This window comes from Sus scrofa, chromosome 1 (assembly GCF_000003025.6).
Source record: "Sus scrofa isolate TJ Tabasco breed Duroc chromosome 1, Sscrofa11.1, whole genome shotgun sequence".
NCBI lineage: Eukaryota > Metazoa > Chordata > Mammalia > Artiodactyla > Suidae > Sus > Sus scrofa.
In genome coordinates this window covers 251,096,944-251,113,321 of record NC_010443.5, presented here as the reverse complement: position 1 = coordinate 251,113,321, position 16,378 = coordinate 251,096,944, and the positions used below count along the sequence as shown (strand labels likewise).

Below are 16,378 nucleotides of genomic sequence, written 5' to 3'. Positions count from 1 at the left end.
CAAAGCTTTATGTTCATACAGATTGTATACAGAATCACATAGATTTTATTTCTCTTGCTACAAGGGCTGAGTGTTGGCACTGAAACCTAAGTCATGACTAGTAATATTAAAATGGCTCCAGACACACATCTATTTCTCCCAAGAAGAGACAGCTCTCTCTTGATAAGATTTCAAAGCCATTACTCTTTTATAGAAAATGAACAGATTTAGAAATGGTCTTTGGAGTAATTTCCTCCAAGACCCTCAACTGAAGCATAAGGATTAAATTTATTCAACAAATATTCGCTGAGCATCTAATCTCTGCTAGGTGCCCACCATTCAAGGATATGGTGTTTAGTGGATTTTCTCAGACTCTAAATCTGTGCAAATCAATTCAATCTGAACGGCTTGTTCATTTCTAAATCATCCCTAAATGGAAGACATACTACTTAAACAAAAAGTTCTGCTCACCAATTCCAACGTGTCCATGTAGGTTGGGAGATGGGGTGGTTATCCTACCTGCCCAACACACCCCACGCCCAACAAGCAATTCTCAGACACAAGCAGGCTGTCTTGCAATTCAACTCAATTCTGACACTATCTACCTGGAGTTAGCATCAGATCCCACAGGTTAAGGGCTCAATCCTACAAGACTGCCCCTCCCCCACTTCAGATGCCCGTTGCAAGCCTAGGTTGTTGTTTGTGCTTCTGACTGACCAGCTACAGATCCAAGGTTCATACCCCCCCCTCCTCCTTGGGCTCAACTAACTTGCTAAAGTGACTCACAGAACTCAGGAAACCTGTTTACTGTTTACTCACTAGATTACTGGTTTAATTTTAAAAAGGGCATAACTCAGAAAGAGGTGGATGGAAGAGATGCACAGGGCAGGGTATGCAAGAGGGCATGGCGTTTCCACCCCTTCTCTGATTGAGCTCTTCACCCAAAACTCCGTGTTCACCAACCCAGAAACTGAACACTTTTGGGTTTTTTAATGGAGGCTTTATTACATCTATATGTGTTGTCTTGATTTGTCTGCCCCCCTGATTCCCCTTAAAGAACTCTTCCTTCTGCCACTACCTCCTTTGGCCCCATGGTCCAGGGAAGCTGACATCCCTTCAACTCCAAGAGGGAGTATGTGACCCAAGCCTGACCAATCAGAACACTGTGCCTTCCTCCCACGCTCTCCCTCTGGAGCCATGATGGACAAGAGAACCATTCCAAGCCAATGAATTCTGAGACGTTGGCTGGAATTGAAAGGAGTTGAGAAAAGAGGATAAAAGACTGGAGTGGCTATCAGTCATCTTGAAACCACAAGGAAAAGGGTCTACAGTAATAGAAGCAACAAAGGAAAACCCAGCTAAATGGGGAAAGAGGAACACCAATGATGTCATCTGAACCCCTGGATTTTGCGTGCCTAAAGCCCATCCCTGTAACTTTCAATGGTCTGAGCTTTTAATCCTCTTCATAAGCCAGTTGGACTTACACCAGCCTTTGCTTATGGCAGCGTTTCCTGTCCCTTAAAACCACACAGAACTAAATATATATAAAAAAAAAACCTAAGCAGCAAAAACATTAACTTTTTGCATCTTTAGTGTATTACTTTTACTAGTTACAATTTACGTTTGTACATTTTTAGCACAATAATTTATTCAGTTATTTTTTAATATATTGTACAATATATTGTGCCATTCTTTTTTTCTTTCTTTCTTTTTTTTTTGGATGCACCCTCAGCATGTGGAAGTTCCCAGGCCAGGGAATGAACCCCCGCCACAGAAGCCACCCTAGTGACAGCACTGGATCCTTAAGCCACTGTGCCACAAAGAACTCCCACTGTGCCATTCTAATCTACGAATTGTAAAAGGAGAAAGGAACTAATCAGATTGTGTAATTTTCCTATTTATAACACTTCGAGAAAAGAAACAGCGAATGAGACCTTGCTTCTAACATCTCACTCAACCTTGCATGGAAAATGTCAGACACCACTGCCATTATCTGTTACAAAATGGTTTGGCTCCATCTTCGGAAATAAGAGTAAACTCTATACCCAAACATGCTAATAGAAATTCTAAACAAAATATATGTGTGGATAATTGGAGCTGTTCTGCACCTTGACTGTGATGATGGGTCTGCAACTCTATGCATTTGGCCAAACTTACAGAGCTATGCAGCAAAAGGGAAGTCTTTTCGTTTGTAAATAAAAAGTGAATAAATCTTAATGCATATATATAACATTAAACGATCTGGGATCAGAAAAGCCGCAAAGATCACCCGCCTTACTTTATCCATCAGCACACACAGAAAGAGTTCTGAAAGTCATTTTTGAGTTAAGCAGATGTTCTATTGATTACAGACATTCCTTGATCTTTGTGACCTTGAAAGAGTTGAAGCATATAACTCCAAGCTTCCTTTCTCTACTTCACTCTCCCTATAGACAAGATATAAACAGGACTGTGCAGTATCTCCCTCCACTGTTTGACCTGAACTAGGAGAAGCACACAAACATAAAAGCTGTCCCCCAGCATGCAGGGTACAGAATGCCTGGCCAGAAGTGGGTCTGAAAAGGACTTCCCATAATAGTTTTCAAATCCTAAGAAGGATAGTCTTCAGCTCTACTCCCTTGCCAACAGGTTCAATGTCAGTGGCAAATAATTTGATCAGATTTGAAAGCAGAGCCTGTATAACTTTCATGCAGTGGCGGTTTACAAGCTGTATGCTAAGATTTCCTGCAGTGCATCAACAATCATTACTAACTAGTTAAGAAATAATTATAGCATTAAATCACCAGGTAAAAATCCCAGAGAACATTCCTACTTAAGCTTTGCCGCCCTGAGAAGAAAAGTGCTATATAAATGGAAGGTCCTAAGGTATTACAGTAATTACTAGAGAAAGAGAAATAATTTACAACGAAATTGGAACCTGAAACCGAAGAGCATTGCTGCAGCCTTAGAGCTGCTCTGCTTTAGCAGACTTCAAAAAAAAGAAAAAGAAAAAAAGAAAAAAGAGAAAAAGTCCTCCAGAGAAGCACACCATTAGCTGCTTAGAATCTCCAGTGCCTGAAACAGGAGGGGTACATTTTTTTGTTTCTGGACGATGCTAGTGCCTTGAGTTCAGAAAGGCAATTTCCCTGAAGTATGACAGGAAATGTACCTTGATGAGTGTGAGGCACTAAAGGTGTAAGTTGCCCCCACGTCACGCAGCAGAACGTGAGAGTAAAATCCAGCCACGCAGGAGACCTACCTTAAAGAAAGAGAAGAGCATCCAGGTAGCAATCATGACCTGACTCGCCTGCAGTTACAGCCTGTGCTTGGGAACCAGCTGCTCCTAAAGCTTCGCCAGGGTTTCCCTGTCCTTGGTAGGACGTCTGACGTAAGGACACAAACAGGTCACAGCGTTTCAGGTGAAGCGGCCCGGAGCTGGCATCCTGGGCGCAAGCGTCCCTGGCGGCCGCCTCCCCAGGAAGTTCACAGCCTGCAACGTGAACCGGCCCAACTTCTCCAGTTCAAAGCTGCAGTTTGGAACCACGTTGTCGCTTTCAAGGGCAAATGAAACAGGAGTCGAGTGTATGTATTTGGACACAGCTACTAATTATCAGATTACATTCGATCAGATTAATTATGATTCAACAAATGCTAGCTGGGAGCTGAAATCAAAGGTAATAGGAGAAGGGAGCCCTGAGGAGTTGGTGAGCAGTTTGCGTTTTGTTTGGTTTTCAGTTCTGGTGACTTACTTTGTAATACAAACACCAGAAAGTGACCTCCAAGACGTTCTCCCTCCTGCAAAGCCACCAGCTCTCCAAATGAGAGTCACTGGACACTGTGTTTACAGTAAAGACAAGTAACTATTGGTTCAGACAAAGGCACCTTTACAAAGAGAGGAAGAAAACCTGTTTAGCAAAGAGACAGGCGCAAAAAGGGACGAGCCCGTCGTGAAAAGTGATACGACATGAAGTTCAGACACAGATGCTCCTGTTGATGGAACAGAATATAATTCTAGCCTTTTAAGACAAAGCCTTTTAAGAATCAAAATCCTACTTTTATGGAGAACTGTTATTAAGGAGGATTAAAAAAAAAAAAAAACCAAAACACCACCGTCCTGTTTTTAAGAGTTTGGGGGGAAAGACCTGGGAAATTATATTCTTGGCTTCTGTTAGAATAGCTGGCTCCCTCCTTTTAAGGCCAAGAGGCAGCACCATGACCTCACCCACTGGCCACTGGAGTCAACCAGTATTTCTCAGAGTCGGGACTTGCTGGATCCTTGCCTTATTTGTCAATGGAGGTTTTTTTCCCTCAACTGGTTTTTACATGCCTTATATGATCTCCAGAGATCATTTTCATTCTACTTCTAAAAATTTTATCAGACAAATCTAATCTTAACTTCAGCCACAGCAAGTGAAATGAGAGGAGGCAGTTCTTTGAACTATATGTACATACAGGTGCTCTTCTGCAACTAACCTCATTTCCCTTTCTCTCCTGTTTAATCCTAATCGGTGCCTTCTCTCTCCCTGCTCATGGCACTGACCACAATCGCCCCTTCAACACCAATCCATTCCTGCCCCATGGCCTTTGCTCTTGCTGTCCCTCGCCACCGCCTCCCCCCACCCCCAGTATTCTTTCTGTAGGTCGGCTTGGCCTAATGTAATGTTTCTGTGATGATGGAAATGAAATGATCTATATCTGCAGTGTCCAACATGGTGGCCACTAGCCATATGCTGGCTATTGACAACTTGAAATGCAGCCAGTGTGATAAAGGAACTGATTTTTAAATATCGTTTAATTACATGCAAATTTAAACAGCTCCATATGGTCAGTGGCAACCAGATAAGACAGCAGCAGCTACAGCTCTTCCTCTGAGCAGCTTCTTTTCATGATTCAGACCTCAGCACATGGAGGTTCCACTGTGGGGCAACGTGATCAATGGCGTCTCTGCAGCAGGAGGGACGCGGGTTCAATCCTCGGCAGCCGCTTTGCTGCAGCTGCAGCTGTAGGGTAGGCCACAGCTCTGGCTCAGATTCAGTCCCTGGCCTGGGAATTCCATATGTGGAGCAGGGCAGCCAAAAAAGGTACAGACCTCAGCACACATGCTGAGGGGCCCTCTCCTGATTGCCACATCTAAGTAGCCTCATCATCTCACACCCCCCTTTCTTCTCTTCTCAGCACTCATCACTCCTCTTGAAATGACTAGGCCTATTTGCTTTGTATTGTTTGCATCCCTTCTTTATTTTTTGTATTATTATTATTTTTTTTTTAATGGCTGCACCCGAGGCATATGGAGGTTCCCAGGCTAGGGATCCAATTGGAGCTACAGCTGCCAGCCTACACCACAGCCACAGCAACCCCAGATCCAAACTGCATCCGAGACCTACACCACAGCTCATGGCAATGCTGGATCCTTAACCCACTGAGCAAGGCTAGGGATCGAACCCGCAACTTCATGGTTCTTAGTCGGATTCATTTCCGCTCTGCCACGACAGGGATGCCACATCCCTCCTTTACAATGTAAGGTCCCCAAGGATAGAAATCCTGTCTCTCTACTCCACTGCTGTCTCCCCAGTACTACCCAGAACAGTGTCTGGCACAGAGAAGACACTGTAAATATTCGTTTGAGTCAACCCATGAATGAGTCAATTCACCTGGCCCAGGTGCTTCCTTGCTGGAAAGAAAAAAGAAGGAAATCCACTCATCTTGGCGAGTGAACTGTGAATTGCTTATATCAGAACTTTGACCCATGGAACCATGTTCCACAGCTCATCCAAACATCCAGCTCTGCATTCAAATGGTAAGGGGGTAAAAGAGCCTCTAACCAGGATCACACGGTTGGAGACCTTGGGATTCTCCAAGAACAGACAGGATGTTCCTCTCACATCGGGGAAGAACTACCTGTGAAGAAATGACTACAACTCTGAGGACCCACAAGATTAATGCCAGCCCTTGTGGGAGTGAGCTGTGTCAGGGGCTGGGCACAGGGCCATGACCAAGACAGACGAGATCCTCCACCCTCTGGGTGCTCACCTCCTCCAGAAGAGAGGAACACATCAATAGAACGAAGACGATGAACTAGCTCTGAGCCTCTGCAACGGGGGCTTGTACCAGTGCTATGAGAACCCGAAAGGAGATACCTCACTCAGCCTGGGGTAGTCAGGGAAGGCTTCCTGGAGGAAGGGCTGATAGATCTAACCCTTGAAGGGGGATAGAGTTAGGACATGGTGGTGTGGGTTGGGGGCTAGAAGTGACAAGGAGCTAGGGAATGGCTAGTCCAGGCAGGAAGAATAGCAAGAGCAACGATACAGAGGCATGAAATGGCAAACTATTCAGATAACGGCAAGTACTGTGGTTTTCCGGGTGCATAAAGAGTGAGGTCTGGAGTGGCATAAAATAAGGCTAGAAAAAAGGCTGGAGGGTGAAATCACAGATCACATAGGCCTTGAATGCCAAGGATTAGGGGTTGTATTCTTAGGGCAATGGGCAAGGGGCTTTAAGAAGGATGAAATGACTATTTGCTCTTTAATGAGCTTCATGATCCCAGAGTAGGCATTGGTGGTGAAGGAACTGGAAAGGGACATAACACTTGAGACAAACATGCCATGTAGGGCAGGGATGGAAAATACCGCCCCTGTGTCCAGAAGCCTTACGGTGTCAACTGGGCCAAAAGTGATACTGCTGCCAAGACAGGCTGATGCGGTCACATCCTTTGGACTGACTCTGCAGTCTAATGAATGTGCCTATACACACACACACGAGCCCCTGGTACAGCAGAAATAATCTGCCACAGCAAGAAACACCATCTTAGAAGGTCAAGCAATGGTGGCCACGTCACTGCAGATTTTCGAGGAAGTGTCTCTAAATGGAGCTGGTCATGTGTGCTTGCTTCAGAGGCAAATCCATCCATTTAGATGAACATGGAGCCTACTGTGTGTGTTAGATGCTCTTACAAACATCATCCCCTATGGTAATCACAATAATAAACTCATCTCTTAACAAGATTAAAGATCCCTTATACTGCCCACACAGCTACAGATTGTTTTCTTTTGTGATATTTTAAAATATTTTTAATCATTATTAGATAAAAATGCACAGAGCATGCACATGGTTGTTAAAGATCAAATGGCAGGAGAAGGGTTAAACTGTTAAAAAAAAAGATGTCCCACGGCCTCCATTCCCTTAGTCTTATACCACTTTCAACTCTTCGTAGTACTTCTTATGTTATTTGCCAAGTTTTTCTCTAGAAGGTGTTTATGTTATGTTGCTCCTTATTTGTCAGTTTTGAACATTACCCATTGACTGCCCCTGTGCGTGTTCTCCCGACATTTTTATTTACTTCACAAATTTTGGCTAATTCTTCAGTCTTCACATTGTTAAGATCATGTCAATTTTGTACGCTGCTGACCTAAGAAGGACAGTATATTTTCTAGTGTAATTTCATGTTTTTTTTTTTCTCTAGAGTTAATAAGTACCTCATTTTCCCAAATTCTTAGTTTTCTGTACACATTACTAACTCTTCAGTGTATATTACTAACAATGCCAGAAGGTCTGTAAAAAGCCTCCCACGCGCATTGTCTAAGTAGTTGAGTTGATCAGAAAGTTTATCACCTGTTCTTTGGGTCCCACAGCCCTTCGTCTCCCTGCTCCTGTCTTGCCTGACTGATCACTAAACTTCACTTTGCAGGATCCCTTGTTTTCTGCAAACAATCTGTCTTTTCTATTTGCTCCCTCGTTTTGCTGGAGCATGTCCTCTAGCACCTTTCTTCTTCCTTTTCCCATATTCACCTTTATTTTAATTACTATGTTATGAAGGTTATACAGGTACATGATGTAAAGGGCCTGATAGTTCTTTTTTTAAAGAGGTTTTTGTTGTTGTTTTGTGTGTGTGTGCCATGCCTGCAGCATGCAGAAGTTCCCTGGCCGGGGGCCAAACCCACACCACAGCAGTGACAACAGATCTTTAACCACAAGGCCACCAGGGAGCTCCTAAAGTGCCTAAGGGTTCTATGGATTTTATAAAACACAATCTCTTAGCTCCATTCCCTCCCTCCACTTCTTCCCAAGAAGTACTTTAACCTCTTTTAGATGATTTTTATAACAAGTTTCTATTGCTTCTTTGTGATTCCTCACTTGTTGGCACTATTTACTGACTTCTCAATACAGAAAATGAGGATTTCATGATTTTTTCCTCTCTGTGCCCTCACCACACAAGCACACCTTTCCCATGTCCCTATCCTCCCAATATAATTATACTGCCACTTTTCAAGATCAATATTCTTATGACTACATGACACTCCTTGTGGTAAACTATGATGACTTTACGAATATGTTTTCTGCAAAGTTGATGATAATCTTTTTCCCCTTTTACTTAGTATTTTACTTATTTCTCACTAATGCAAGCCCCAGGTTTTAACCATATCTTTAAATCTCTTCTCAAGATACTGAGCTCCAATATCCTATTAATTCCACCTTAGGAAAGAAATCACCTCCTGAGCCTTCTGACACACTTTGGAAGCACGGCTGTCATGTTGGGATTTCCCACTGTCAGCTCCTTAGAAACTTCGTGGGCCTCTTTCATGTGGGATCTCCTATTTCCTATATTCCCTGAAGTCTTCCTCTTTCCTGATTTTCACCCTTATTTCAGTGGACCACCTCCTCCTGTTGCTTCCTAAAGAACTTGCATGTCTGAAAATGTCATTATTCTATCCTCACAATTGATTAAGGGTTTGGCTGGATAGAAGTTCCAGCTTTAAATTCATTTGCCTCCAGACTATAGAAGGCATTGCTCCACTGCTTCCTCACCACCAGAGTTGAGGCTAAAACATCAAGACCCATTTTGATTGATTTTTTCACCCCCTGAAGCTTATAGGATCTTCTCTCTGCTATCATGAAATTTTTAAATTCAACTTTGGAAAATAGAAGGCAGACACATAAGAAGTTAAAAAACAAAAACAAAAACCTGTTGTGGTTCAGCAGGTTAGTTGAGAACCTGATGTAATCTCCATGAAGATGCGGGTTGGATCCCTAGCCTCGCTCAATGGGTTAGGGACCCTTCATTGCCATGAGCTGCAGTGTAGGTTGCAGACCCAGCTCAGATCTGGCTGTGGCGTCGGCCAGCAGCTGCAGCTCCGATTGGACCCCTAGCCTGGGAACTTCCATATGCTGCAGGTGCAGCCTAAAAGACAAAACAAAAAAAACAAAAAAAAAAACTTCACAGACCTGAGCAAACAGGATCCTAAGCTGTCAATGGGGTAGGCTAAGAGCCAACCAATTCATAGAAAAGACAGCAAAAGACTCAGGAATGTTTAGACATTCTCAAAACAGATCGGTCCTCCTTATTTTAACCATCCATCTCCTTCAACTTGGTGCCAAAAGTTTTATGCCTATTGTCTCCTTTCCTGTTATCCCCGATCTTGCAGATGTATGCCTTTACAATAACTCCCTGAAGTGAAAGAAGCCAACCACAAAAGGACAAATACCCAGGAATCCACTTCTCGGAGGAACCTGCAGTAGACGAATCCAGAAAGCGTCCAGAGACAGAAAGGCAACGATGGCTGTCAGGGGCTGGAGGGAGGGAGGAACGGGGGACTGGTAGTTAATGGGTACAGAGTCACTTTGAAAAGGTGAAAAAGTTCCAGAGAAGGCTGGGAGTGATGGTTGCACAACGATGGGAACATACTACTAAACCGAATACTTTAAAATGGTTAAAATGGTCAATGTCATGTTACACATGCTTTACCACCATAAAACAAAATCAAAAGAAAACCTAAGTTTCATGAGGTTTGGTTTGGTCGGGGTAAAAGTAGATGTGTGTGTGTTCTATCCATTCTCTTTATGCAACAGTCTCTCCCCCTCTTTTTTTTTTTTTTTTTTTGGCTGTCCCATGGGACACACAGGAGGTTCCTGGGCCAGGAATCAGATCAGAGCCACAGTTGCTACCAACACCGCAGATCCCAACCCACTGTGCTGGGCCAAGGATCAAACCTGCATCCCAGTGCTCCAGAGACGCCGCTGATCCCGCTGTGCCACAGCAGGAACTCCATGCACAAGTCTTTTACAGAGAAGGTTTTTTTTTTTTTTTTTTTTTTCCTTTAATTCCATTCTTTAGGTGAGATCAGTAGCTTAAAACCTTACAATAATAAGAATCATTCCAAGGGCTACAGACCTAAAACCATATGTTCTTTCTATAGGTTGTACTTTATGGGTGATTCCAAGGGTAAGTTTCATTTATCACACCAAGTTTCACCCTTTAGACCCTCCCATGTGAAGACGTTACCTTGGGCTGTATTAACAAAAGTGCAAGACTAAGAGCCAGAGAAGTGATATTCCGGACTAGAACACAGGTTCCTTTCTTGATTCCACACATTAAGAAGGTTGAGGTTGGTGGTGAAGGGCTTTGACTATCAAATGAAATCCATATAGAGGAACGGAGACCTAATGAGGAAGCCTGGGGGTGAGTTGGAGGTATGGTGTGAGCAGGAAAACATTCCTTTAAATCTCTAATACCTAAATTGCCCAGACTCAGTGAAACCCCCAACAAGGAAGTACAAGAAGAGAAGCCAGTGTGAGATTCCAGTTTGTATAAGGGAGAATTTTCTGTCACCCGGGCACTGTCCAAATATGGACTGGACTGCTACTAAAAAATGAAGATCTAGCTGTCGGCAGAAAGGCCACCTGGGAAGATGATGCTGGGGCTGGACTAGCTGATTTATGTTTTGCATTTTAGGGCCGCACTTGCAGCATATGGAAGTTCCCAGGCTAGGGGTCCAATCAGATCTGCAGCTGCTGGTCTACACCACAGCCACAGCCACAGCCACAGCCACAGCCCCACAGGATCCGAGCTGTGTCTGTGACCTCCACAGCAGCTCAAGGCAATGCCAGATCTTTAACCCACTGAACGAGGCCCAGATCAAACCTACATCCTCATGGATACTAGTCGGGTTTGTTACTGCTGAGCCGCAATAGAAACTCCTTGGACTAGCTGATCTTTAAGAGCTCTTTCCATCGTAAGATTGTCTGTAAAAAGGTTCTGTCCACAGCGCATAAGCCCAAACAGTAAATAAAGTGCTGTGTCCTGCCAAGCCAGATAGTAAATGTGGTGTCCTCTATTTTAAGAACATAATCCGCTAAGAAAAATAGGTCCCTAAGAAAAGGAATATCTGATTGTAGGCAGCATACAAACCGCAATTCTGGTCCACCCCTGCCTTTCCAAAATTTCTCTTTTTAACAATGTGAATTCCAAAACACAAACAACAGGAAATCTCAATGAAATACTCTTGGTACTAGCTGTGAATTTTTCCCTGATAAAAGTATCATTGTATTCATTCCTTTTTTTTTTTTTTTTTTTTTTTTTTTTGATTTTTATGTTCTCACCTGCAGCATATGGCAGTTCCCTGGCTAGGGATCAAATCGGAACTGCAGCTGCCTACACCACAGCCACAGCAACGCGGGATCCAAGCCACATCAATGACTAGACCGAAGCTTGCAGCAACACTGGATCTTTAACCCATGAGCTAGGCCAGGGATCAAACCCATGATCTCCTGGATACTAGTCAGGTTCATTACTGCTGAGCCACGATGGGAACTCCCAGAAACGTAGATTTTCTAGAAAGCTTTGGAAAATTAAGCAAACAGAATGTCAGAAGAATCACCTTCTCTTGTTAAAAGGTGCATAGTCTTTCTGCAACACTCCAGAGCAATTTCCACATGCTACCAAATTGAAGCAGCACATCTTTTTACTTACTGCATTCACTTTAAATATGTACCTTTCATACCATCTTTGGGAAGAAACAAAACACTTTAACACAAACCAGATTCTTGAAGAACGTCTGTTCATAGGTTCCCTGAGTTCAAACACTTTAAATATTCAGCTTATGCAATTCTTTCGAAATTACCCATGGGCACAGCTTTTAAGATAGAGGGATCAGAAAAACACCCAGGGATGATGCTGTTCTAAGCACAGGCTACCTACATCTAATCATAAACTATGTGTGCTTAGCAGACAGGCTGCACTGTGCTCCCTGTCTCTTGCTCTATCTGACATCACATCTCTAAGTTGTTGAGGTTTTTTTGTTGTTGTTGTTTTTGCCTGCAGAAGTTCCTGGGCCACGGATCAAACTCAAGCTGCAGCAGCGACCTGAGGCACAGCAGTAACAACACCAGATCCTTAACCTGCCGAGCCACCAGGGAACTCCCCACACCTCTACAGTTTTGATTATCTAGAATTGTCAGTCTCTAGAACTGTCAGTCTTCTTGGTAACTTCCATTGACTCTTCTCCTAAAAACATGGAGATGAAAAGTGACGGAATGTATGGCTTCTTCTCCCCCAAAGTTACCTTGCCTGCCAGTTTGCCAAGGACTACCACTGGTCCCCCTCCTGGGATGCAGCCTTCAAATTCCCTTCTGGGATTCAGCAGGAAAACAGTAGTAAGGAATTACATGTTTATATCTCTGGGGCTGCCTCGTGCAGTGCCTTGTACTGCCTAATGGTATGGTCATGAAACTGAATGAAGAGAGGGAGAACAAAGGTACTTTTTTTTTTTTTTTTTTGGTCTTTTTTTATGCACCTGCAGCATATGGAAGTTCCCAGGCCAGGGACTGCAGCCACTGGCCTGCAGCAACACCAGATGCAAGCTGCATCTGCGACCTACCCCACAGCTCAACGCTGTATCCTTAACCCACTGAGTGAGGCCAGAGATCGAACCTACGTCATGGATACTAGTCGGGTTTGTTACCGCTGAACCACAATGGGAACTCCCAAAGGTACTTTTAAGGTAGGGAACCTCACCCTTCCGTCCCAAGTTTCTGTCTCTCCCGGTCAGCAACAAGGACAGAAAGACAGATGCTTGGTGTGATGCTCTGCATCCCCTGAAGACGATGATGCTGATCTGTTCATTGACCAAATCAGTGATTCTTCCCCCCAAGCCTCTTCCATACGTTTCCTTGTGGGAAAAACACCCAGGGAGGCTGAAGATGAACCTAACATCTCAGCTTGCAGATTAAAATGCACTGCATGTATTCATTCCCCGCTGTACACCAGGAAAGGTAGATTTGCTTCCTTTCAGAGGAAATATTGACCACGGCCAGGGAGATTCTGAGGGACTTCATCAAATTCTACAAATGGGAAATAAGAATTCTTGGCAGGCTGATAGAGAATAATCAGTGAAGGCAACAAAGTACGGATGTGAAGAGAAAACATCTTTCTTCGGCCAAAGTTGAACTGCCCAGGGCAATATTTCAAATTAACTACAAACGTGTCCCCACATCAGCTGTCATCAGGGGTTGCTATCACAGGATGCGCTCATGGACAAAATACAACTAAATGTATTTTGGCCTGAGGGTCAAGAGGCCACCACTGCCTTTTCCCACGCCACTAGAAATCCTGAATCGAAGCCCCACGCACAGCCACAGGCTGGTGCTTATCTAGGTTACAAAGGGTAGTTGTTTACTTTTCAAAGAACAAGTGTGTCCTCAGCTCTTATGTTTAAAATTATTTGAGTCAACAGTAGTCTGAGAGTGCAAATGAGATTTCTAAGTAAAATAAAAGCTGTCTACATCCCCAAAGAGACTTTTTATTAAAAATTACCCTCAATGCAAAAGAATGAAAATCAAATAACTGATAGAGAACAAACACTAATAAGACTATCTGAAAAAAAAAAAAATGTTTTTCATAAGAGCTCTTTTTCCAATCTGTTTTTCATGTCATTTCGGAACCACATGTTCCGGAAACAAAACAAAATTTCAAAGTCTTAAGTGCTAAATAAATCAGTATTTTTTTTAAATATAGGAACATATAACTTAGAAAAAGTTTCCATAGGAAAATACCAACTGATAGAAGAAATTCTCAAGCATTTAACAAGCAGTGATAAGACCCTACCAAGTGCCAGGCCTAAGCTACTGGAAGAAGGGTTCAAAGGAAGGTTCTTATGTGGCCAACATAAAAAACTGCAAAAGAGAAGTGCACTGATTATCCAAAGAAGGGTTGATTAAGACAGCCCACCCATGCAGGAGCCAAATCTGGTTGCAACCACATCTAGTAAATACGGTTTTACTGGACCATGGCCACGCCCATTCATTTACATATATTGTCTAAGAGGATTTTCATGTTCCAACTTCAGAGCAAAGTAATTGCAACACAGACCATAAAGCAGGCAAAACCTAAAATATGTACTGTCTGTTCTTTACAGAAAACGCTTGCTGATGCCTGGTGTATACCAAGACATCTCCATGGGAAAACCCTGGGGTTCATTCAACATTTGCCCACATAGCTTTGGGCTTCCAGGAACAGAGTTATGCAACAGGCAGTGGATCTCAGGAACAGGTGCTTTGACCTGTGAGTGAGAACAGAAATGAATGCCTTGCCTTGCCAAGTCTCGGTGATACAGCCTTGGCAGCTCACAGCTCCTCTCTGAGCCTAGAGTTCCCCATCTGTCAAACGGAAGAACGAACACCTGCCTCATGAGCCTCCCAAGATGTGAAAGTGATTTTGCCCCCGCAAGGCACAACCTCAAAGTGGATGAATGGACTGTAACAATGATCATGACAGTTAACACTGAATTGGAGCTCTGAATGTGCTCAGCATCAGGCCAGGAGTTTTTTCTGTGTTATCTCAGCTGGTCTCCACAACTATCATATTAGATGGGTACCACTATGATCCACCTTTTACACATACAGGAACCCAGGCTCAGAGAGGTAAAAGGACTTGCTCATTGTCACTCAGTTAGTGAAAAGCTGAGACTCAAACCCAAGTATCTGTCTCCATAACTTACGCTCTTAAGGACCAAGACGTGGATGCCCAAAACTCTGACTCACGGAGCGCTCTCCACCAATCTACCCACTTCACTCAACAAAGACCTCTTACCATCGTTTCTGGGACAAGTGCTGGGTGTAGACCTGGCACTGGGGTGGCGTGGTCTGTGTGATGGCCTCACTCCTGTGTGAAATGTTAAGAATTGCCCATAAAATAAACATTAAAGCCCTATCTACACAGGTAGTGAAAGGGAGCCCCAAGTAAAGATACAGTAACCTTATCTTGACAGGGGCCAAGATCAATTTCAAATTAATAAACAAGTCAAATTAATAAACAACCCAGAAGCACTGGCTCACCTATATAACTCAGAGGCAGCTCTGGTGACCCTACCTCCTCTACACTTTTAAACATGATGTGTGTGTAATTTGTGACCCAGCATTTTTACTTAACACAGCACATCTAACAAAACTATTAGAGAAAACTTTAAAAAACAGTAACTACATAAAATATATTCAGATAGGACTTTATTTTCTATTCCCAGGTTTGAAAAATGGAGGTTCATTTGGCAACCCGTGAGATTTTGTTATTGCCATTTGCACCCTTCTGAAAAGCAGTTTGGAAATATGTCTCAAGAGTCTTCAAACCCATGCCAATTTACCCGGGATCTGCATTTCCCAGATTCTATTAGATGAACATAATCAGGGATGTAATTCGAAAAGATACATGCATCCCGATGCTTATTGCAGCACTATTTTCAATAGCCAAGACATGGAAGCAACCTAAGTGTTCATAGACAGAAGAATGGATAAAGATGCATTCAGACAAATGAAGATGTGGTTCATAGAGAGGTGGTACATACACACAGTGGAATATTACTCATCCATGAAAAGAATGAAATAATGCCATGTGCAGCCACATGGATGGACCTAGAGATTATCCTACTAAGTGAAGTAAGTCAGATAGAGAAAGCCAAATATATTATGATATCAAATATATTATGTGTGGAGTCTTTAAAAAATGATACAAATGAATTTATTTACAAAACAGAAACAGACTCACAGACTTGGAAGACAAACTTACGGTTACCAAAGGGGAAACGTCGTGGGGGAGAGGGATAAATTAACAGGTTGGGATTGACATGTACATACAACTACACATAAAATAGATAAGTAACAAAGACCTCTAACAGCACAGGGAACTCTATTCAATATTCTGCGATAACCTATTTGGGAAAAGAATCTGAAAAAGAATGGATATATGTACATATGTATGTGAATCACTTTGCTATACACTTGAAACTTACACAACATTGTAAATCAAAGAAGATAATCAGGAATGCTTTCAAAAGCATAAGGCTGTTCACTGCAGTATTATTTATAAAGGCCAACATCTGGAAGCCCCCATCTGCCCAGCTTAAACCATTACCTGAATAAATTTCAATGGAATATTTTGTAGCTTTTATGACCATGTGTAGAAAACAGACTACTCTACATGGAGGGACATTGCCTCTTTGCTTCACAAATGTCAATGTCAAGAAAAGGGCTGAGGGAGTCCCCACTGTGGCTCAGTGGAAAAGAATCCGACTAGTATCCCTGAGGATGCAGGTTTGATCCCTGGCCTCGCTCAGTGGGTCAGGGATCCAGCATTGCTGTGAGCTGTAGTATAGGTCAC

At 43.0% G+C, this 16,378-nt stretch overlaps 1 protein-coding gene across 6 annotated transcripts in view; it reads right to left on the bottom strand.

Moving 5' to 3' along the window:
* AKAP2 (A kinase (PRKA) anchor protein 2) overlaps positions 1–16,378 on the bottom strand; it is a 205,587-nt gene that overhangs the window by 76,923 nt on the left and 112,286 nt on the right. The window contains exon 1 of one of the 6 annotated variants that reach the window (XM_021087686.1): positions 3,218–5,229. Within the exon in view, the coding sequence (XP_020943345.1) occupies positions 3,218–3,253 (36 nt within the window). The 5' untranslated portion in view covers positions 3,254–5,229. 6 annotated transcript variants of the gene reach the window in all.